This window comes from Xyrauchen texanus, chromosome 7 (assembly GCF_025860055.1).
Source record: "Xyrauchen texanus isolate HMW12.3.18 chromosome 7, RBS_HiC_50CHRs, whole genome shotgun sequence".
Classification (NCBI taxonomy): domain Eukaryota; kingdom Metazoa; phylum Chordata; class Actinopteri; order Cypriniformes; family Catostomidae; genus Xyrauchen; species Xyrauchen texanus.
This window is the reverse complement of record NC_068282.1, coordinates 42,318,995-42,344,018: the sequence shown is the minus strand read 5'-3', so window position 1 is coordinate 42,344,018 and position 25,024 is coordinate 42,318,995. Positions and strand designations below refer to the sequence as shown.

The window sequence follows — 25,024 nt, the reverse complement described above, 5'->3', positions numbered from 1 at the left end:
AAAGATTAATAATCTTTCTACTCTTTTAAATACACATATGGGGGTATCAGAACAGACATGTCATATCACAGCATGTACAACTGCCCGAGGGAGGGGAGGGGGCGGAGGGAAAGGTCAAATGTAAAGCAATTAAACCATAAATCAGGGCCATAAATCATTTTTTGTCACAACGTACATAATACCTACTACTGTAGACTATTCATGGTCTGGTGTAGTTCTCAGTTATGATTCATTTGAGCATCAACTTTGCCTCAGATGTTTTTCCTACAATTTCTTAGGAGAAATAAAAATAGACACATCAGACAAGTGAGACTTGGTCTAATCATTACAATTTGTTTTATTTGTATTCATTCTAATGTATTCAGGTCGATTCTTGAAATAAACCAGTTAATGTAGATGTTACCACATGAATAACATTTTTAAAGTTACAAAGTTTTTTCAATGTAAGAGAAACTATTGAAATTGAATTTGTGATTTGTCCACATTCTCCAACCCACATACATGTACACACTTACATACACAGAAAATCCTTTACATTTTTATCTCTCTTGTGCAGCCCCATTATGGAGGCATTTGGAAATGCCAAAACAGTGTATAACAACAACTCCAGTCGCTTTGGGAAATTCATCCAGCTTCATTTCTCTCAAAGTGGGAACATCCAGGGAGGATGCATCGTCGACTGTATCCTTCTCATTGTACACAAACATTTACACTCACTTATTGTTTATGAGTGAGACCACTGTATGCTGTAAATGTGGTAACCTGCAGTTGTTACCTTAAGGAGCTATTTATAGCTGATTTAAATCTTAAAATGTATTTAGTTGGTGTAACCTAATGTATTCAGGTTGATTCAGTGATGTTAAATGTCACATGGAGCACATTTTGTAGGTTAGATTATTTTTTCTAAAATAGAAAAAATATAAATAGAATCTATTCAGTGTCACTGAATAAGAGGCTTCAGTGTACTCTGTAAACCCTAATGCTCAAAATAATTAATTGTTTTGAGTAGGGAAAAGTTAATAATACAAATTAGTTCAAATAAATTAACCTTAATGAGTATTTACAACTTTCTCTTTCTTTTGAGTTCACAAAACTTACACCTTTTAAGTATCCTGAATTGTTAAGTTATTTTTTAGGTTATTAATTGCAAAATTAACTTTATTTAAAGCATGTACCATTAAAATGCATGAGTTAGCTTATTCAATATTTCAAGATAAGAAAAAAAATCAACATGCATGAACAAATGATACAAAATCAGAATCAAAATCTGACAGTTCTGCTTACTTAAACTTGTCATTTATTAACATAAAAAATTGCAAAAAAATTGATGACCTCAAATTTTTGGAGTTCTGCAAACTTATTCGGGTTTACAGTGTATTTGAATCATTCATCCAGTCAATCACTGTGCATTGGATTAGACACTGACCAATTATAAAATCATTAAATGATAAAACGTTGACCCTTGACCAATACAAATTTCATAGCAACCACAGTAACCAATCAGAACAACACTTTAGTCCTTTTTCTTCTATGGACATTAGTTGAGACAGTATAGCAAGGTGGAGTGAATTTTTCTGTAGTTAAAAAAGTTTGGTTGACCCAACTTAACTTAAGGCGGGTGCACACTGTACGATTTTGGCCATGATTCTGCCGTCTGAGACAAATTTCGGGAATCCTAAGGGATTTCTCTCGTCGCAGGGCAAAATCGACAATCTTACAACGTTCAGTGTGATATGTTCACAGATAGCCAATTAATAGCCTTTGCGATGATCTCCAGCCTCCCGACGAAATTTGGGCAGTGTCTGAAATTTAACATCGCAGCCGTATAGTGTGACTGTTATTACAACGGCCACATAAGATATTCCACTCCTCTCTCCCACCTGAAAGAAACCTGCTCCGCGTTTGCACCACCATAGCAACATTTGTGCCAGTTATCACTTTACTCAAGCTCTTTCAATGTTTTTTCTTCTTTTCATTTTATATAAAAAAAAATATATAAATAAATAAACAGAAAATACTTTGAGAAAAGTGTAACATGTCAGCAATATGAAAGCATTATTCTCTGAATTAAATAAATACAGAGGTTAGGCTACAAAATGAAAATAAATGAATGATTGCATTTTCCCGTTTTTTTTTTTTTTGTTTTTTTTAATACATTTATCAACCATTTTCTTTTACAATGTTATATTAATTACTATTTTACTTGTAATAAATTTACTTTAAACATCTGAAAACTTCTTTAGTTAAAATTCACACCACTCCATTTTCATTTATAAATAAATAAATAAAATAATATAGAAAGATTTAACAATTTATACTGGTAAGTATGGTACGTTTTAATCCAAATCAACAAATACAGTTGGATACAATTATTGAAATCTACATCATGTTTGTGCATCGTCAGTAGAGAATTTGCAAGCGTGATATATTATCAGCCTTTATGAATTTTCAAAATTTTGTGTGGCCAATAGGTTACTAATCTAAAAGAGTAGAAAGACGTACTATTACCCACCCTTTTTTGTTTTCTCCAATGTGAACAGAGAAGTTTGTAATTTTTCAGGGCACAAGTCTTTTATTTCAATGAATATTTGCTTGTGGTAGCTCATTATTACTGTAGGCTACCTCCCGCACTCTCGTTCATTCTCAACATCTGTACTTTTCTGTATTTGTGATCAGTCTTATTATAGGCCTATTTGACAAAATCCATCTTTCTTGTAAATGTTATCCTATGCTTGTGATGGAGGGGTATTGGAGCAGTGGAAATGCTGATGTCCTGACTTTCAGAGAGAGAAAAATAATGCTCCTCCGTGGTGGGCAAATTTTGCCGTTTCGCTTCTATTCCGCAACGCTCCCGTAACGTGAGTCACATTCACTGATTGGAACAATTGGGACCACGGATGATGTATATCGTGCAGTCTGACATAATGTCACACAATGTGCCATGGCTATATCGATGCCTTCATATCGTACAGTCTGACAAGTAACAATCGTATAGGACTATTATAAATCATACAGAGTGTTGCCTTTGCTTTGACTCAAGTTATTGATATAAAATACAAACAAATTAAACAGGTAAAACTATTGAAAAGCCTTTTGATTTAAGTAATGTATACGTGACTGTTTTAGGCATTTTAATGCCTTTTAAGGCATTAGCAAATTGCAAAGCAAAAACAGCATGTGGTAACTAGTGAGGGAGGCACATAGACCTCAACACTTGACACATACACCTTAGTAATGGTGACAATCAACAAACATCATTAATAAAAAGATGAGCCATGAACATCATCACACAAATATTAACTAACAGTGATGAGAAAAACAACAACAACAGCACAGATAAATTCTGCAAACAGCAAACAATAAGCCTATAACACCATCCATCCATCCATGGTCAACCGCTTATCCTGTGTACAGGGTCACGGGGGGCTGGAGCCTATCCCAGCTAACATTGGGCGAAAGGCGGGGGACACCCTGGACAGGTCACCAGTCCATCACAGGGCCACACATAGACAGACATACACTCACACTCACCTCCACATCCACACCTAGGGCAATTTTTTTTTTTTTTTGGAGACACCAATTAACCTAGCCTGCATGTCTTTTTGGATGGTGGGAGGAAGCCGGAGTACCCGGAGAGAGCCCACGCAGACACGGGGAGAACATGCAAACTCCACACAGAAAGGCCGGGGCAACCAGGGTTTGAACCCACGACCTTCTTGCTGTGAGGCGACAGTGCTAACCGCTGCACCACCGTTAAAACTAACAATAAAAATATATTCATACTGGCAAATCAGCAACATTTTTTCTTATAAAATATTTAGTTAAGACAAATCGTTAAGCCAGTTGGGACAACATTTATGGTGATATTGTTTGTCTAACATGTGTTTAGATTCAAAGTAATTTCCATCTCGCAGTATCGAAGATTTAGCAATAAATGGAGATTTAAGTTGATTTAACATATGTTTTTGAGTTGATTTGGTGAAAAGGCTTGTTAATTTAACTTAAGTATACAAATTGATTCAATGAGAATGGAATAAAACAAGCTCAGATAAATTGATTAAACTAAAAAATTCCAGTAGAATGAGACAAATGATTAAAATCGTGAAAACCTAATTACATAATTAAGATAATATGTTATTATTTATGTTTATTGAACTTAATTTATTTGGGTCAAAACAACAAAAGAATAACAGTGTAAGATATTACAACCAACTGTCTCATGTGTCTGCATTTTCCTTAATGTTTTTCTTCCAGATTTACTTGAAAAGGTAAACCTTGCAATCTGCTGCATGGCTCACCCATCTATCAGAGTTCATCTCATATCATTTTTGTTGAAAATATGAAACTGTGCATAGTGTAGAACCGGCCATTGTTCTGTTCATATGTTTTGGCACCAAATAGCTTGTCAAAGGAAGAATTACACTACCATTTTGTGTAAGAACAGTGTTTGCCAAAGTGATATTCTCACTCACTCAGCATCTGTGGTCTGATCTGTTCCAGAATCGGGTGGTAAGGCAGAACCCAGGGGAGAGAAACTACCACATCTTTTACGCTTTGCTGGCCGGGGCCAACAAAAGTCAAGATGGTGAACGAATGCACAGTACACACATACATTCACACACACTCAAGATGTGTCATGCACTTCTCCATGTATCAACATAAAGAAAATGAGTAGTCATAGCCTACCTAAGTATTTGACCTCTGTCTTTTTTTTTTAGAGACATATTTTCTGGCAGACCCCCCTGAGTCATTTCACTACCTGAGTCAGTCAGGCTGTGTAAAGGACCACAATCTTGATGACAAGCAGCTTTTCGACAATGTTATGGTACAAAAGTGTTTTACGTTTATCTGATGAAACATTCTTGAGCTGGTCAAAAAACTAAATAAAGAATTGCATAATGATTCAGTCTCTCTCCCTCTCTGTAGGAGGCTCTGAAAGTCATGGAGTTCACAGAGGAGGAGATCACAGATATGTTCAAACTGTTGTCTGGTGTTCTGCAGCTTGGCAATGTGGAGTTCATGACAGCAGGTGGAGCACAGATCACCACCAAACAGGGTGAGAAATGTCATTCCTCATTTAAAATTATGCATTTGGCCCATTTTATTACTCCATCAGTTCCCTCCTTGTGAATCGAACCCATAAACTTGATGTTGCAATATATGCTCTAAAATTTGAGCTACGGGAACAAAATACTGTGGCATTTTACAAACACTAATGTGTGTGTATTAATAAATCTCACTTTCTACATTTCCCACAGTTGTAACTAATGTGAGTGAGTTGCTGGGTCTGGACTGTTTCCAGTTGTCTGAGGTTCTGACCCAGCGTTCCATGATCCTCAGAGGAGAGGAGATCTGCTCACCACTCACAGTGGAACAGGTACAAACCCATAATTTCACACATTTCTGCTCATGCCCACTGTATCAAATAGTGACACGTAAGAAGACACTTAGAAAAACTCTTCTTATAGTCTGCTCCTGATCAATCCTGTTTGCTTTTCTTAATTCTGATTGGCAGGCGATAGATTCCCGGGATTCAGTTGCCATGGCGCTATACTCTCAGTGTTTCTCATGGATCATCATGAGAATTAACCAGAAGATAAAGGGCAAAGACAACTTCAAATCCATTGGAATCCTCGACATCTTTGGATTTGAGAACTTTGAGGTGTGAGGCCCCCAAACTACATAAACCACACAAATCACATGCACATTTACACATATAGACCCCGTTTCCACCTGGTATTAAGATGCGTCTTGGTTGATCTGATCACACGTGGTTAGGCGAAACACATCGCTGTTTACTCCTGGTTGCTGAATGCGTCTCCTGTGACCACTTGTGTTCGGATTTGCAGGGGAAGTTCTCTGGTTCATGACAACATACAGTACATCAGTCACTATGTCAGTGTGTTACTGCATGATATTAAAGTACAACAATGTCAGAAAAGAGAAAGAAAGTGCAAAAAATATCAGGTGTGTTTCTCATAGATGCGGATCAAATTTAATCTAAGTACAAACGCAACATGTCAAGCAGAATTATCCATTATTTTAGTGAAAAATTTGTGATCGGAAGGTTATATACTTTTAAAGATGCTCCCAAAATGTCCCCAAGTTTAAATTCTTGTTGATGGACCACATTTGTATGTGGTTTCTGTGACCTGATCAAAAAACATTTTAGACCCCGTTTAGACTTATATTTAGCACTGATCACATGTGATCGATCACCCGAAGCGCAACTTAATACCAGGTGTAAACAGGGTCATAGACACACACGCTCATATTTTTAATGAAATCTAACCCAAAGACTGTGTGTTCTGAAGGTGAACCGTTTTGAGCAGTTCAACATTAATTACGCCAATGAGAAACTGCAAGAATATTTCAACAAGCACATTTTCTCTCTAGAGCAACTGGAGTACAACAGGTAAAGTCTGATAACATGTTATAGCAATTTTAAATGATGGTTGCATGCTATAACATGATTATTAACATGCTATAAACAAATTCAGGCTTCTAATACATCTATTCTTACAAATTATTGTAACTTTTATGTCTTAAACATTAAAACATCAGCTGTAAAGCTAATTTAAACCTTTGAATTTTTTTTTAAGCTTTAATAAATTGTGCAAAGACTGATAGACTTTCTTACAGGGAAGCCATTCATTGGGAAGCGATTGACTGGATGGACAATGCAGAATGTCTGGATCTGATAGAGAAGGTAAACAAATCTCTGTCATCATTAGGGAACTTTTCAGATTTATGTATCCTGACTGTATTCTTTTAGATTGTTTTGGTTGGTCTCAGTCACTAATTCCTTCCATAATTAATTCATTCATTCATTCATTCATTCATTCATGCATTAATTTGTTCATTCAGTTCAGTTCAGTTCAGTTTGAATATTCCACTTGTCTCAGATATGTATTGGTTAACATGTTTTATTTTATGATGTGTTTGTGCAGAAACTGGGCATGATAGCTCTGGTTAATGAGGAGAGCCGATTTCCCAAAGGCACTGATTTCACCCTACTAGAAAAACTACACAGCAGACACTCTGTGAGTTAAATCCTCATCTTACATAATACATTTGACCCAGTTGTTCACCAGTGCTTTTTGCAGGATAACATAAACATGCTCTATTAAATAAATCAAATCACTTTATTGTCACACTACCATGTATATATATTTAAATTTCTCCATAGACCAATCCCTACTATGTGAAACCCAGACTGGCGGACCATCAGTTTGGTATAAAGCACTATGCTGGAGAGGTAAGTGAAAGTGTGTTTGTGTATTATTTGGTGTCTTTACAACTGCTACATCCATCCATCCAGCCATCCCTTGCTCCCTCTTATTTTTCTAGTTCACCTTTTTATCTTTATATTTTGTCTCTTTGTAGGTTTTATATGATGTGAGAGGGATTTTAGAAAAGAACAGAGACACATTTAGAGATGATATCCTAAACATGCTAAAGGATAGTAGGTAAGACACAGACACTTACAGTACACAAACACAACATTCTGAGGCTTTTATACTTTTGTGTACATTGCAAAAACACTGACATTGCATTCTCAGTTAACCTATGGGTTATTGTGTATGTGTGTGCAGACTGGATTTCATCTATGACCTGTTTGAGCAAGTGAGCAGCAGGAATAACGAGGAGACTCTGAAGATGGGCACAGCGAGAAAAAAGCCCACTGTCAGCTCTCAGTTCAGAGTGAGTTACATCTCCCTTCAAAATGTATTATTTTTTATTTGTATTGGAACTAAATTCTCAGACAACAAAGCAGTGTTCTGTCCTGGCCATTCATTTCCAAAATAATAACTTTCAATGTCTCAATGATTTAAGATATTTAATTGGCTGTGTCTCTCCTGTTACTCAGGACTCTCTTCATTCTCTAATGGCAACTCTCAGTGTGTCCAACCCCTTCTTTGTGCGTTGCATCAAACCAAATATGGACAAGGTGAGAGCCGTCTAATGAACCAATGAGAATGCAAGATGTGATGTCATCATCAATTCGATTTCTGTGCTCTTTCAAAACCACTCAATGCTTTTTTTAAATAAATAATGGCATATTCTTCTTCACACAGGGTTATAAATGCCTTTCACCTATTTTTTTTTTCTCTGCTATAGAATCCAAGCAAGTTTGACCCAGAAGTTGTTCTGAATCAGTTGAGTTACTCTGGTATGTTAGAGACAGTAAAGATCCGCAGAGCTGGATTCCCTGTCCGACGCACATTTAAAGACTTCTTTAGCAGGTAAATGCTACACAGAGTTGCATGAGTTTTTGTGGACTCATGTTTTTCAGGAGGCATTTATTGTATTTTGTGTGTACATAAGATATAAGATTATCCTGAAGGATAAAGAAAAGTCGGCTGTGGCTTCAAATGGAGATGAAAAGAAGAAGAGCATAGATCTACTGACCATCTATGACCACACCAAGAAAGAGTGGCAGATTGGAAAGACCAAGGTGAGTGACCTTTTTTTTTTATAACTGTCCTTATGTCTCTTCCCTCTCTTCCTCTATTGGCTCTCTTTTCACTGTTTTGAGGTATTAAAGCTAGGCACACATGCATGTGCTATGTCCGATGGCACTGACCTATGATAACCTTTCACCTCTAGGTGTTTCTAAAGGAGCCTCTCGAACAGAAGCTGGAGAAGGAGCGAGATGATGTCCGAAGCAAAGCTGGACTGATCATACGAGCCTATCTTCTGAGATATATAGCAAGGTGTGTGTGTGCATTTCTTGGCTTTTGCACATAATTACTTGGATGCTGATTCATTTGCAGCACTTATATTAGCATTTGCTCAGGTTTCCAGTGATGTCAAACATATTTCTCAAACATAATAGAAATCAGATGTAGTAAATAAATAAAAACAATTTAAATACAACTCCATATACTTAAAGAATATTACCCTCTTTAATTATCTATACACTTTTATTAACTACTATGTCTATAAAAGAGTCACTGTTAAGGTTTTCCGAGAAGACATAAATCTTTCCAAATTGACCAAAACATGTCAAATAAGTTTTTTATAAAATTATCCATTGGTTTTAAAGGTAAGACACAAGGTCATCCCATTTATTTGTTGATAACTTCAGACTATTTCTTTTATTTGACATTTTACAGTTTGTATCTCCCATAAAAATAACATTTAAAAGATGTAATTCCATGTTACTTTTAGAGAAAGATGGCAAGTTGATGCCAGGGTTTTTGTACTATGTCACTTTACCGGTGGATTTGCAGGGACCCGCTTTTCAAATATTTTCCACAGAAATAAGGCCTACTCACTAACCGTCACTATTCACAATCTATCAAATGTCTGTATCCCCCATGATATAATCTGTTTTAATAGCTAAAGTGAAAAAAAAAAGTGCTATCAGTTGACTAATATGTATAATTGTGATTAATCGCACAATTTTTCAGTTAAAGGAATAGTTCACCCAAAAATGAATTTTTTTTACTCACGCTTAGGCCATCCAATATGTATATGACCTTCTTTCTTCATCAGAACAGGATTAAAGATTTGTAGGAATGTATCGTCTAGGTTACGGATGTAACCTCCGTTCCCTGATGGAGGGAGCAAGACGTTGTGTCGGAGAAGCGACACTAGGGGTCTCTCTTGGGCGCCGAATATGCCTCTGATCTATGAAAAAAGGCCAATGAGAAGTTGGCAGACAGTATTTGCTGGGTGCGGATGCCAGAACATGCCCCGTCCCTGAGAAAGAAGGTCCTTCCTCAGGGGAATTCGCCAGGGAGGGGCTGTCGTGAGGAGTACGAGGTCCGAGAACCAGGCCCGGGTGGGCCAGTAAGGGGCCACTAGGGTGACTTGCTCCTCGTCCTCCCTGACCTTGCACAGCACCTGTGCAAGAAGGCTCACTGGGGGAAATGTGTACTTGCGCAGCCCCACAGGCCAGCTGTGTGCCAATGCGTCTGTCCCAAGGGGAGCCTCTGTTTGGGCATACCAGAGCAGGCAGTGGGAGGTCTCTCGGGAGGCAAACAGGTCTACCTGGGCCTTGCCGAACCATTCTCAAATCAGCTGGACCGACTGGGGGTGAAGCCTCCACTCTCCGCTGGGCAAGCGTTGTCGTGATATTGTGTCCGCTACCACATTGAGGTTGCCGGGGACCTGAGTCGCTGCTGGCTCCAAAGGAGGAGACGACGGGCGAGTCGTGGCATGTGGCGGGAGTGTACAGTCGTGGGGCTGAAGGTGGGGGCTCCACGTCCAGCATGCCGGGACTGTTGAGATCTGGCGGCAGAGTGCTGTGAGAATGGAATTTGCGTGCCAGGTGACACAGAGGAAAGCTCTATTATTGAGAATTTGGGTACCACAGCCCCGTCTAGGGGGGACGGCAAATGAAATGAATTCAACAAAACGTCTTAGGAGCACCTGGGAGCCTTCTGGGTCCTCGAGGCGGTCCGTGAGACGGGGGGGCGTCTGCTTCCTGCGGGGCGCTCGACGTGTGGGCTGAGAGCTGGGCCCAGGTTGTGGCGGAGCAGCCTGGTGTTTCTTCACAGGCAGACGGGGCATGGCCCATGGCGGCAGACTTGCGGCAGGGCAGGATGTGAGAGATGGCCTCCATCTGTTTCTTCACCGTGGAGAACTGCTGGTTGAAGTCCTCGACGGTGTTGCTGAAGAGGCCGAACTGGGAGACTGGGGCGTCGAGAAAGCAAGTCTTGTCGGTCTCACACATCTCAACCAAGTTCAGCCACAGATGACGTTCCTGGACCACGAGCATGGCCATCGCCTGACCGAGTGACTGCGCTGTGACCTTCATGGCTCTAAAGGCGAGGTTGCTCGCTGAGCGCAGTTCCTGCAGCACATCGGGATCAGGGCTACCCACGTGCAGCTCTTTGAGTTCCTTGGCCTGGTGGACTTGCAGAGGGCCATGGTGTGCAGGGCGGAAGCGGCATGTCCGGCAGCACTGTAGGCCTTCGCAGTCAGCAAGGATGTTGTCCTACAGGCCTTGGAAGGGAGCACTGGGTGACCCCGCCAGGTGGTAGGGTTTCCAGGACACAGGTGGAGCGCAACAGCCCTATCCACCGGGGAATCGGCGTGTACCCGTGGGCCACTCCGCCGTCGATGGTAGCGAGAGCAGAGCGATTGGCTTTGTTACGAGTGAAGATGGGTGCTCTCCACGATGATGTCAGCTCATCATGCACCTCCGGGAAAAACGGGACCGGGGGGGGACGTGGCTGTGAGTGGCGCCCAGACCCCAGGAACTAGTCATCCAACCACGATGGCTGTGGGGAGGACGGAGGGTTCCAGTCCAAGCCCACGCTGGCGGCGGCCTGGAAAAGCATGTCGGTCATCTGAGCGTCAGCCTCAGCCTGGGCATGCTGGCCCGAAGGCGGCAGCCCAGGGGAGTCATCCGCGTCAGATACCGCGCTCTCCGATGCAGCGGCGAGCTCATCCACCTCGAGCTCCAGAGGATAGGCAGGCTGGCTGTAAGCGAGCTGCTGTTGCCTCGAGCACGGACAGGAGTCAATGAGCTTGCCGGGGGCAGGTGGTCCGAGGGCGCGTACCCGGCGGAGCTGCACCCGCTGCCATCCCCAGATTGCCTCCAGCGCCAGCCGCATCGTCCTCAATCCTGTGGGAAGAAGGAGCAATGCGGGGGGCGGCTGGAGTGGCTTGCTTTCTATTGATAGCGAGCCGCGACCACAACGTTGCCATGGTCATGCCCTCGCAGTGAGAGCATGAACATTCCACAAACGCAGCCTCGGTGTGATCGCTGCCCAGACACACAAGACAACGCCTGTGGCCATCTGAAGCGGAGAGCACTCTACCGCATCCAGGAACTACACAGGGGCGGAAAGGCATCTTTAAAAAGATGCGTCCTGAAAAGGACGTTCTGCGCCGCTGTGTTATTGCTCTTTAAGTGAAAATTTACTCTTTTAGAGAAATCACTCTTTTAAATAACTCCGAAGTGCCCAGGGGAAAATTGCACTGCCGTGCAAAGAAGGAGTAATGCGCCCGTCAATCCAACAGCATGCAGAGCGTCAGAGGAATACAGGAACAGGTGTGACTCGTAGCAAACAGCATGCACAACCATCCGCTCCGAAGAAAACTTCTGAATGAACTCATAGTATTTTCTCGCCTTTATACCCATATGTCCGGGGGCGGGGTATGCAAATACTGTTTGACAACTTCTCATTGGCCTTTTTTCATAGATCAGAGGCATATTCGGCACTCAAGAGAGACCCCTAGTGTCGCTTCTCCAAACACAACATCGAGACAGCGACAGACGGGGAACCCAGGTTTTTAGCTTCATCCAATGCAAGTGAATGGACACCAATTTTTTATGGTCCAAAAAGCATATTTAGGCAGCAACAAAATAATCCACACGACTCCAGTCAATTAAGTAATGACTTCGGAAGTGAATCGATATGTTGGTGTGAAATGAAAATCACTCATTTAAATGTTTTTTTTATTTAAATTGGCGCCTCTGCCAGCTCTCTGTAGCTGTTTGAATTGACCTAATTCTCACGTGAAGTACATTCTATGTGGTAAACATATAGAAACTTCTGAATTCTCGCGTGAACGCACAAATGTGATGACGTCACACAAAAGCGACTTGAGGCATTCAGTGTTTACAAGAAGCTATTTTTTTAAGTTAATAAAGTTTTAATTAGTGATTAGTGTTTCACACAAATGTATCGATTCACTTCAGAAGACATTAATTGATCGTCAGGAGACATGTGGATTACTTTGGTACTGACTCAGTGTTCTTTTTGGACCGTCAACTTTGTTTCCTGTCAAACTGCATTTATTTCCTTCTTAAGAAAGAAAACGAAACAATATGTAACAATATAATGCTTTATTAAAATTTTCCACAGTATAAGATAAAAATGCTCTAAAATAGCAACAATTCCAGAAACATTGGGAAAAGTTTAAAGTCTAAGTGGGAGTTTGACTAACTGAAAGAACTAGTCTCCCCATATGTTGCATATTCATTACAATGGGCATTAAATCTCTTAAACTCTCATCCTCCACAATATTAATCACCCAGCAGACTGTGGCTATCCACTTTGTTACAGCAATCGTGAAGCTGCATTGATGATTAGCGCCAGGGCGTCTGCGCCACTTTGAACTCTGCAAAGCGCTTGCAGACAAAAATGTTTCATGCATTTTGTTGATATTTAAGACTTGGCGTGCTACTGTAGTAATTAAAATGTGCCTTACAGAGGCTTAAAAATACTTGATTTCTGTCACAAGTTCCATTTAGGCTTGTTTTGTACAACAAATAGCATAAAGAGGATTTCCCTATCACTTTATCACTGACGCTGAATCACTGCTGTGTGTATTTGTGGTGTTTCCGTCAGTTTAATGATTCCAGGTGGACACATCACAAAGGTTTTGCCCTTCCAACCAGTGTTTATGCTGGTTTATGCTGTGTAAACAGTAAATGCATTAATCATGATTTAGAAAAATTAACACACACATTTGTTTTTATTAATCTCATGAAAAAATATATATATTTCAGTAATTATATATGTTTTGTTTCTTTACTTTCCTGAAGTAGGCTTAAAGTGACTAAAATGCCTAGGCAGTTCTGCAGAGATTAGATTTTCTTTCATGTCACTCTCGGAAAATACTTGTAACCAATGCTGCCAGCATATTCAAGGAAAGACAACAAGACTACAATAACTAAAAATGTTGTGTATGTATGACTGCCTAATCTCTGAATGTTAATACGCAGCTTGACATGACACAAATGATCAATATCAGACCTTTAGATTTTAGTTTTTTGTGCCAAGTGTCTCTTAGCTTTCGACTACTGTCCTCTGCCAAAGGATGCTAAATAGGTTTTTCTAAGGGAGTATGAACTATATTCCCACAACAGAAAGAACTTCAAGAAGGCTCTGGCCTGCATTGTTACCATCCAGAAGAACTACCGCGCTCATCTCTATAAACAACGATATCTGCGAAAACGTTCAGCTGTGCTGGTCCTCCAAAAACACAGACGAGGGCAAGTGGTTCGAGGAATCTGCCGCAAACTACGAGAGCAAAAGTGGAAGAAAGAGGAGGAGGAGAGGAGAAAGAAAGAAGAGGTGGGGAAGACAACAGTGGGAGAGCAAAATAAGAAAGATGAAGAGGAAAAGGAAGGAGAGAAAGAGGTGAGTGACTTTACAGGGCTAGGTCACCAAAATCTAAAAATCCTGTCATCATTTACACTATGGAGCACAAAATGTGATTGTTAGCCTCAGTCACCATTCACATGGGACTCACATAGGATTCCTAATGTTTGTTTTTTATCTAATGTCTCTTCTCTCTCCTCTCTCTTCCTCCATCTCTCTCCCTCAGTCTCCACGGTCTACTGAGGAGAGCCGTCAGATGGAGGAGATCCTGCGTTTGGAACGAGAGATCGAGCGTCTTCAGAAGCAGAGAGAGGACGGAGTGTCAATGCTGTGTGAGAGCTCCAAACAGGAACTCCGTTTACGCCGCGACGCTGAGATCCTGCGTCAGAAAAAACAGGCATCTCGCGCCGCCACTGAGTTCCTCGACCTGCTTGACACCGGAGGCCCAGATGTCATACCTGGTGATCCTAAGCAATCCACCTCCAGACCGACAACCACCACCACCACCACCACCTCCGAGGAAGAGGTAGATGAAGGCTTCCACGCAGATGAAGAGTGCATACCACTTCAAGAGTTCCCTCCTCCTGCAGAAGGCCCTGTAGATCAGGAGATCCTTGCCACACTGCCTCCTCCACCACCTGCTTTTGCTGAAGGCATGGTGGCCTCATCCGCACCCAACGCTCCACCTGGGGCTCCTCCGCCACCTCCTCCTCCACCTCCTCCCCCTCTCCCAGGTGAAACCAAAAAGGAAGTTGGAAAGCCAGAGGAAGCTAAATCAGCTACAGAGATTGATGGGAAGAAAGAAGGAGAGGACGTGGAATGCAGCAGCAGGCTGACTGCAGTGGAGTCTCTGCTTGACTCAGAGGAACCCATCTACAGTGTTCCAGGGGACGGCGAGTCGGACTATGACCAGGATGACCTGGAGGATGGACAGAGCAGCACTGCAGCAACGGACGTAGAGCATGCGCGCAAGTCTACCTGCACTAACGCAAGCCAGGAGTCCTACAACCGCAGCTCAGATTCAGTGAGTTACATACAAAATATATGCACACACACGTGTCTTCGAGGAATAGTTCACTCTTAAATGAAAATTCTGTTATTAGTTACTCACCTTAATGTCATTCCAATCCCATATGACTTTTTTATTTCTTCTGCAGAATACAAATGGAAACACTGTAAAAAGTGGTGACCTTAAGGAGCTATTTCTACCTGTTCTAACCCTTAAAATATATACAGTATTTCTTTTGTTAGGGATGAATCAGATGAATCAGTAATGTTTTTTTTATTATTATTTATTTATTTTTATTAATTTTAATTTCTCTCCCCAATTTGGCATGCCCAGTTCCCACTACTTACTAGGTCCTCGTGGTGGCATGGTTACTCAACTCAATCCGGGTGGTGGAGGACAACTCTCAGTTGCCTTCACTTCTGAGATAGTCAATCCGTGCATCTTATCACGTGGCTCCCTGTGCATAATACCGTGGAGACTCACAGCCTGTGGAGGCTTATGCTATTCCACGCACAACTTACCACGCTCCCCATTGAGAGCAAGAACCACTAATCGCGACCACAAGGAGGTTACTCTATGTGACGCTACCCTCCCTAGAAACCGGGCCAATTTGGTTACTTAGGAGACCTGACCCTGGATTCGAACTCGCGACTCCAGGGGTGGTAGTCAGCGTCAATACTTCAATTTCTACATGAAGCACACATTTAGGTTCAAATTCTTTCAGTGTATATTTCAAAGAATGTCACAATTGCTGATTTTAATACAATGGTAGTTTATAGTGACTCACCCAAATGTGTCATAAATGTAGTACATGTGACTCGTGCATCATATTCGTAAGTCTTCTGAAGCCAAACAACCACCTTGTATGATTAACAGATCAAAATGTAAGTCATTATTCATTCTCAAATTAAATCAAATAATTTATCAACTCCTGTATATAGAGTATAAATCAAATATGCTGACACGTCAATAACATCAAAATTCATATTTATATTAGAGCTGTCAGAATTAACGCATTAATGCATAAGATTAATTTTAAAAGTTTAAAGCATAATTTTGTCTTAATCACGATTAATGGATTTACCATTAATACAGCATAAACCAGCTTAAACTATTCTAAACTTATTGGAAGGACAGTTCGTCCTGAGTCGTTAAACTGGCGCACTTTTCACAACACACACACACACACACACACACACACAACAGTGCCATGTCAGTAATAAATTGAAGAAAAGACCTATTAGCACTCTAGCCCTGATGTTTTTTCAGCCTATGTAATGCACTTTTAATCATCACAGAAGAAAGTTAAGTCTTAACTATCACCGAAACGCAGAATAAGACATTTTTGTCTGCAAGCGCTTTTCATGTGGAGTTTAAAGTGATGCTTGATTCTTCCATTGACACCCTTATGCAAATCATAAATGTGGCTTCGTGTTTGCTGTAACACTGGATAGCCACAGTATAATGGCAGATTCATATTATAAAGAAGGAGAGTTTAATAAATTGAATGCCCATTGCAATGAAAATGTAACATATGGGGAGACTAGTTTACATTTACATTTATGCATTTGGCAGACGCTTTTATCCAAAGTGACTTACAGAGCCCTTATTACAGGGACAATTCCCCGTGAGCAACCTGGAGTTAAGTGCCTTGCTCAAGGACACAATGGTGGTGGGTGTGGCGATCGAACCAGCAACCTTCTGATTACAAGTTTACCAGTTATGTGGTTTAGACTATTACACCACCACAATCTCCAGGACTAGTTCATTCGATTAGTCAAACTCCCACTTAGACTTTCGGAAACGTTTAATGTTATTTGAATTGGTGCTATTTTAGTGAATCTTTATACTGTGGAAGGCTTTGTTTGGAAAATTTTAATAAAGCATTATATTGTTACATTTGCACCAACTCGACTGACAGCACTAGATATTTTTTTTATTTTTAATAAAAACAAATGATACAAATTTAATAATTGAAAGCATTTTAGCATACGGCTGCAACATAACAAAATCTGGAAAAAATTAAGCGGTCTTAATCATTTCTGAATGCACTCACTATATATATATATATATATATATATATATATACAGTTGTGGCCAAAAATATTGGCACCTTTGGTAAATATGAGCAAAGAAGTCTGTGAAAAGAAATCTGCATAATTTATCCTTTTGATCTTTCATTCAAAAAATTCACAAAAATCTAACCTTTAATTGAACAAAAACAATTGAAAGAGGGGAAATATCTCATTATTAAATAAAAAAAATTCTCCAAAATCTGTTGGCCACAATTTCTGGCACCCCTAGAAATTATTCCCATTTATATATATATATTTTGTTTAGTGCAACTGGATGACTAGGAACGTGAAATTGTTCAGCCATGACTTCCTGTTTCAAAGGGGTAAAATATGAGGTAACACACAGGCCACATTCCTTTAATCGTCAATCACAGTGGGTTAGACTAAAGAATATAGTACTGATGTGAGGCAACATGTTGTTGAGCTTCACAAAATGGGAAGTGGCTAAAAGAAAATTGCCAAAGCATTGAAAATACCCATTTCCACCATCAGGTGTTCCAATCAACTGGAGATGTTAAGAATTGGCCTGGAAAAGAACGTGTGTCTATATTGTCTCCACGCACAGTGGGGAGGATGGTTCAAGTGGCCAAAGAATCTCCCTAGGATCCCAGCTGGAGAATTGCAGAAATTTGTTGGGTCTTGGGGTCAGAAAGTTTCATAAAATATATCAGACATCACCTACATCACCACAAGTTGTTTGGAAGGGTTTCAAGAAAAAAAGCCTCTGCTCTCATCCAACAACAAACTCGAGCATCTTCAGTTTGCCAGACACTACTGGAACTTAAAACGCGACCAGGTTCTATGGTTAGATGAAAGAGAGAAAAAAAAACTTTTTGGCAGCACACACCAGAGATGGGTTTGGCGCACACATAGATGATGAAGTACCCAATGCCCACGGTTAAATTTGGTGCTAGATCTTTAATGTTGTGGGGCTGTTTTTCTGCCAGAGGTCCTGGGCATCTTGTTTGGATACATGGCATCACAGACTCTATCAAATACCAACAGATAGAAAATCTAAACCTGGCTGCCTCTGCCAGAAAGCTTACAATGGGCCGTAGTTGGTTCTTCCAGCAGGACAATGATCCAAAACAAAAATGGTTCACTGACCACAAAATCAAGGTTCTGCCATGGCCATCCCAGTTCCCTGACCTGGACCCCTTACAAAACCTGTGGGGTGAAGGTTAGATTTCTGTGATTTTTTAATGAAAGATCAAAAGGATAAACAATGCAGGTTTCTTTTCACAGACTTCTTTGCTCATATTTACCAAGGGTGCCAATATTTTTGGCCACAACTATATATATATCTATATATATATAGATATATATATATTAGGGCTGTCAAATGATTAAAATATTTAATTGCGATTAATTGCATTATTTTTTATAGTTAATCGTGATTAATTGGAATATCTTTATAAACATGAGTGGGCAAAATATGCTTCATCCAGATGTATTTTTCAGTCATCCACACAAAACCTACCCCACCAACAGAGCTGAATAACAGGAAATTAACACAACACACCTCAATTCAAATTATGTTCAAAATATGGTATTTGTAAGTGTATTATGACAGAATTTATTTGCTTCTTTTTATGGAGTTTCCAGGAGCACATTGGAATTAAATATCTCTGGTAATGTGACATTTGTGAACAGTGGGATTATGACAGTGAAGATTACCTGCAGGGTTCCAGCAATGTCTTCATCTTCTGCATTGGCTAGGTGCACTTTCAAATAGACACATTGTGACAAAACCTTGAAGACATCAGCAGGGTTTCCGTTATCCAGTAATCAGTACCGCCGCTCCATATACGCATATTACACAGTCTGCGTAGGGCACCAACTCCCTAGGGGGGGACCAGAAACCCCACCGGCTGCCTTTATTGGCATGTTATATGTTATTTAAGGACCCGGCAGCAGTCACAGAACATAGACGATTGCCTCGCGCTCACACTTTCACTTTGCGCTCGTGCCGTGGCTTGCAACTTTCGTACCGCGCCTGTACCAGTGCAAGGCAGGTGTACAAATAGCAGCTGTCTTGCCTCTGTAATCATGTTACAAAATTCTGAGCTCTATCTGTGCTTTGCGGGCATGTTCTACTGCAGTGCTACATTGATAAAATGCTTGGCGTTGGAATCAGCATAATGTCTCCCACCATCTGTTTCCTGAAGGTCAGTGCATGTGACATTAGCGGCAGTTGCGCATATTGACTCGCTTCTCATGAACTACGGTTTATTAAAAGGGTCATATTACACGTTAACGCCGTTAAAAAAATTTGTGCCGTTAACCTATTTCTCTGTTAACATGTTATTATCGTGATAACTTTCGACAGCACTAATATATATATATATATATATATATATATATATATATATATATATATATATATATATATATATATACAGTATCTCACAAAAGTACACCACTCACATTTTTGTAAATATTTTATTATATCTTTTCATGTGACAACACTGAAGAAATGACACTTTGCTACAATATAAATTAGTGAGTGTACAGCTTGTATAACTGTGTCAATTTGCTGTCCCCTCAAAATAACTCAACACAGCCATTAATGTCTAAACCGCTGACAACAAAAGTGAGTACACCCCTAAGTGAAAATGCCCTAATAGGGCCCAATTAGCCATTTTCCCTCCCCGGTGTCATGTGACTCTTTAGTGTTGCAAGGTCTCAGGTGTGAATGGGGAGCAGGTGTGTTAAATTTGGTGTCATCGCTCTCACACTCCCTCATACTGGTCACTGGAAGTTCAACATGACACCTCATGGCAAAGAACTCTGGATCTGAAAAAAAGAATTCTTGCTCTACATAAAGATGTGTATATATATATATATATATCAAAAATTATATGTGGTCAAAAAAAGTCGTATACTTTTGTATTTGTCGAGTACACATATTTTGTTGAACTGCCTATAGCTTTGATTACGGCGTGAATTCATCATGTTATTGTTTCTGCAACCTTATGCAACGTCACAGCATTTATTTCCATCCAGAGTTGCATTCATTTTTGGCTGAGATAATTTATTGAGGACAGGAGAGTCAAACCACTCTTCTCCAGCACATCCCAAAGACTTTCAATTAGGTCAAGGTCAGGACTCTATGGTGGCCAATTCATGTGTGAAAATCCTTCCTTATGCTCCCTAAACCAATCTTTCACAATTTGAACACGATGAATCTTGGCATTTTCATCCAGGAATATGCCCGTGTCATCAGGGAAGAAAAAATCCATTGATGGGATATCCTGGTCATTCATTCAAGTTGTCAGATGACTTCATTTTATTGCCTCATAACATTGTTGAGCCTAGACTTGACCAATTTAAGTAACCCCAGATCATAACACTGCCTCCAAAGGCTTGTACAGTGGGCACTATGCATGACAGGTGTATCGCTTCATGCGCTTCCCTTACATTGACGTGTTTATTGGTTTGGAATAGGGTAAATCTGGACTTATCAGACCACATGGCCTTTTTCCATTGCTCCACAGCCCAGTCTTTATGCCCCCTTGCAAACTGAAACCTCACTAACATGTGGCTTTCTTGTGGCGACATAGGTGTTTAGTCCCTATCCTGTAAGTTCTTTTTGCATTGTTCGTGTGGAAATGCTCTTACTTACACTATTAAACATAGCCGTGAGTTCTACTGTCAAATATTTACGATTTTACTTCAAGAATTTTAGTGATCACCGATCATGATCATTCAAGATTTTTTCCGACCACATTTCTTCCATAAAGCTGAGAGTTCACCAGCTTGATGCAGGCCAATAATTTGCCCCTTCTGAAACAAAGTAACATATTTTCCACGGCCATGGGATACGTCTTCTGAGTTGTTTAAGAAATGAGAAGCTACACGCTGCATCAGTTAGGGTTAAAAGAATTGTTGCCAGCTGAAACATATTAATCACTGCAATAATGATCCAATCATAGGCTCTTAAGTATCTGCTCATTTCAATACAAACGGCAACTTTGTTTTGGCCTGGCAGTGTAGATATCAAATGAGGTTTGATATTATTGTTGTTTCATTATATTTGATTTGGGCTCTATATAAATGAGTTGATCAGTGTAAATTATATTTAATTTAATGCATATGTTAACATGTTAACCCTCAACAGCTCTAATGATAATATGTACACATACACACTACCACAAACATTTACAGAAACACATCCTCTGACAAACATATGCACACACAAATATGTTCATAAACATGTATGCACACTATTTGATCATTCTATCTCTTTCTTTTACTCAGTTTGCAGAGAGTGACGATGAACATGATGGGTACGTGGACACAGATGAGGAGGTATCCAATTGTAGAGTCAGCATCTTAAATGGGAACGGACCTCCATATTTCCACAGTTACCTTTATATGAAGGGTAAGAAATCAAATAATGAAATGATCATCATAATTACAATTAAATAACTCCCCAAGTTGACAGAAGTTTGTTCGAAAATCTCTCTGATCCAGTACAGCAAAACATCTTAGGATTTTAGGTATTGCTATGATTGTTACGACTATCAATAGAAAAATTGATTGCAATATGGTTGATGTACAAAATCAAAGTTGCCAATTGTGGGGCGATCTCACTAAACATTTGCACCATTTTTCCATGTAGTATTTGTTCACATAAATCAGCGTCTTACTGTATATTTACTAACCACTCACAATCTAGTGTTAGTTAGTTAGTTAGTTAGTTAGTTAGTTAGTTAAAGGCCCTATGCTCGATTCCGAGCCATGGCGACTTGATGGATGAACAATCTGTAGGAAAATCGATCATGTGCCAGTTGGATAAGTTGGGCCAAGGTCTTCTCCATTTTTGTCTTGATAGTGTCGAGCCATCGGTTTGCTGGTCTTCCTCTTCTTGTTCCTTCGATGCGTCCCATCATAACGTCCTTCTCCAGTGAGTGATCCGTTCGTACGATGTGTCCAAAGTAGGCAAGTCGTAGTTTGGTGATCCTTGCTTCGAGAGCCATGTCCAGTTTGATTTTCTCCAATATAGATTTGTTTGTCCGTCTGGCTGTCCATGGTATCGAAAGGATTCGTCTCCAGCACCATATTTCGAATGCGTCGATTCTTTTCTGTTCTTGTTTCTTGACTGTCCAGATCTCGCTGCCATATGTTCCAATGGGGAAGATGAAACGAGTCGTGTGTTTGTGGGCAAAGAAATGTCCTTCGATTTGAAAATTCTGTCTAATGATTTCACCATTGATTTTCCCATGGCTATTCTTCGTTTCACTTCTTCAAGAGTCGTTGCCTTCGTGTTGATCATTGATCCAAGTAGGCTGAAGACGTTGAATACCTCAAGTTCGTCTCCATCCAGGTCAAGGGTTCGTCTATCGTAATTTTCATTGGTCATCACCTTGGTCTTCTTGAAGTTCAGCAACAGTGCCATTTCCTGGCTGTCTCTTTTAACTGTCCGCAGTAGGTTCTTCATTCCTTCTTTAGTGCCCGCTATCAAGGTAGTGTCGTCTGCATACCGTAAATTGTTCACATTTAGGCCTCCAATTTTTATCCCTTCTTGGACCTCGTCCAGTCCGGCTTTTCTGAAGATTGTTTCAGCGTACAAGTTGAACAAGAATGGTAACAGGATGCAGCATTGTCTGTCGCCTCGTTCCACTCTGAACCATTCACTGTTTCCATGTGCCGTTCGGACGGTTGCTTCTTGTTGACCATATAGATTTCTGATGAGGCTAGTCAGATGGTCTGGTACACCCATGTTCTTTAGTGTTTTCCATAGATTCTCATGAACGATGCAGTCAAACGCCTTGTTGTAGTCAATAAAACACATGTACATACTCTTCTGATATTGTTTGGCCTTTTCCTTCATCCATCGAATGTCTGCAATGATGTCTCGTGTTCCTCGGCCTCTTCTGAACCCTGCTTGTTCTTCTGAAAGTTCTCGGTCAACGTAAGGCTGTAGTCGTCTTTGTATGATCTTCAACAGCATCTTACTGGCATGTGATATTAGAGCGATGGTTCGGTAGTTACCGCAGTCTGTTGCATCTCCTTTTTCGGGAATAGGAACGAAGATTGATCTGGTCCATTCTGTCGGCCATTTTCTAGTTTCCTGATTACAGATTACACGCAGAGTTTCGTGATTACATCGATGACCGCCAAAAAGGCATCGCATCCTGAAGCTTTGTTGTTTGACAAAAGCTTAATGCCAGCAATGACCTCTTGCTTCAGTATGTCTGGTTCTTGCTCATATACAGGGGGTGATTCTTCTTCAGTTGCTACATCATTCTTGTAGAGATCTTCTGTATATTGTTTCCATCGGCTTGTGATTTGTTCTGGCTCGTTTAGTATATTCCCGTTTTTGTCTTTCAGCATGCCCATAGTTGGTTGAAAATTCCTTCGGATCTGCTTGATCTTCTTGTAGGCTGCTCTTGATCTTCCTTTCTTATGTTCATCTTCAATTTCTTTGCACATAGTTTGGTAAAATGCTTCCTTATCCTTTCTAATAGCTCTTTTCAGCGTTTTGCTGATATGCCGCCTGTTTATTGCCTCTAGCTTTGTGACACAATCTAGTGTAAGCAGGTGCAATTAGCGCTGAAACAGCACTGCGTCTTCAGTATTTAAATTAAGTTATAGTCATTCCTTTCCACGCAACTTGCCGATGAAAGCAGGCAGAATATTTTTGTGTACATTTTCTATCAATCATGACAGTTTTAATTCATTAAATTACGATGATGGAGAAGAGTGTAATAACCTGACATATATATTAAGATGTGTGGTGTATTCAAGCTCACTTTCGTCATGTTAGTATAGTGGAGTGATGCTGTCCAATCCCGGCAAACTGTATCAAATTGCGGTGGTCAGCTGCAACCTCCGCAATAGATGAAATTACTCTGATATCAGACCGCAGGAAACCACGCTTCCGGGTTCTTTCGAGCGGCAGATTTCAATGGTGTATTGACAGCGCTGCAGTTTTAATAATCTTTTAAGCTTTATAGAGTGTAATGTCTGTTAATGTTAAGAAAAGGAATATCTATAGTTTACAGTGAGGAAATTATGTGGGTTCTTTTTTTAAATATCAGCAAAACAAGTTTAAACTTGGTTCAATTAGCCTGTGTGATTATGTCGGACATGTAACAGGTTGTTGAATACACATCCTCTCACATTTAACACACTTCTTCAGCCTTAGAATTTTGGTATTTAGAAATTAAAACTACAATCAGACATACAATATATGTCTTAACTGCTCAAATTATTAACCCAAATAACAAATAATATATTACACCAATATGATAATATTCAATGCCATAACTTATTAACAGCCTTTTTTGCTTGAACTATATGATTTAAAATAAATGCAAACACAGCATTTTAGCTGAATGGCATTATTTTTATTCTCTTATCCTTTCACAAACAATAGTCCAAGCGCTATGGTGAAGACGGTTCCGTTCCTCCAGTTATATCGTATATAGTGTTCTTGATTATCGTTAGATCATATTTGACCAATTATCTGTTACAGCAACAGCGCTTTGGGGGTTTGCACGATTTGTTCATAAAAAAAGTTAATATCCATCAACAGCTGTTGCGGGTCAACTGTGTCTAATAGAGCAGATGTGACAACAATGACAGTGACCCATGGAATATCAAAATTTATGTAAAATCTGTTTTCCTTGATGCAGCAATCTGGTGGAAATTTAAAGAATCCCTAATCTCCAATAATCTGTGGGAAATGGGGTGTTTCAACCCCAGATTCAGCATAATTTGAGCGAAGCACCCATAGACAGCAGTTATTTTCTGGGCAACCAAAAGAACCCAGAAGGGGCGGGGTGGAGCGTTTGTATGTAAACAGTAATTTCATATATATCCTAGCTCAGAACCTGCCCAGATCAGCACAGATGTTTTAGCTG

The 25,024-nt window shown here is 40.2% G+C and overlaps 1 protein-coding gene across 1 annotated transcript in view; it reads left to right on the top strand.

Moving 5' to 3' along the window:
* LOC127646120 (unconventional myosin-X-like) overlaps window positions 1-25,024 on the top strand; it is a 111,842-nt gene that overhangs the window by 64,660 nt on the left and 22,158 nt on the right. Inside the window, exons 7-26 of the mRNA XM_052129570.1 lie at window positions 557-681; window positions 4,255-4,268; window positions 4,501-4,585; window positions 4,719-4,825; window positions 4,927-5,056; window positions 5,259-5,377; window positions 5,516-5,662; window positions 6,315-6,415; window positions 6,643-6,709; window positions 6,951-7,043; window positions 7,190-7,258; window positions 7,387-7,469; window positions 7,596-7,704; window positions 7,871-7,951; window positions 8,122-8,246; window positions 8,329-8,458; window positions 8,611-8,717; window positions 13,835-14,108; window positions 14,296-15,093; window positions 21,414-21,537. Coding sequence (XP_051985530.1) covers window positions 557-681; window positions 4,255-4,268; window positions 4,501-4,585; window positions 4,719-4,825; window positions 4,927-5,056; window positions 5,259-5,377; window positions 5,516-5,662; window positions 6,315-6,415; window positions 6,643-6,709; window positions 6,951-7,043; window positions 7,190-7,258; window positions 7,387-7,469; window positions 7,596-7,704; window positions 7,871-7,951; window positions 8,122-8,246; window positions 8,329-8,458; window positions 8,611-8,717; window positions 13,835-14,108; window positions 14,296-15,093; window positions 21,414-21,537 — 2,888 coding nt within the window. The remainder of the gene's footprint in view (window positions 1-556; window positions 682-4,254; window positions 4,269-4,500; window positions 4,586-4,718; window positions 4,826-4,926; window positions 5,057-5,258; window positions 5,378-5,515; window positions 5,663-6,314; window positions 6,416-6,642; window positions 6,710-6,950; window positions 7,044-7,189; window positions 7,259-7,386; window positions 7,470-7,595; window positions 7,705-7,870; window positions 7,952-8,121; window positions 8,247-8,328; window positions 8,459-8,610; window positions 8,718-13,834; window positions 14,109-14,295; window positions 15,094-21,413; window positions 21,538-25,024) is intronic.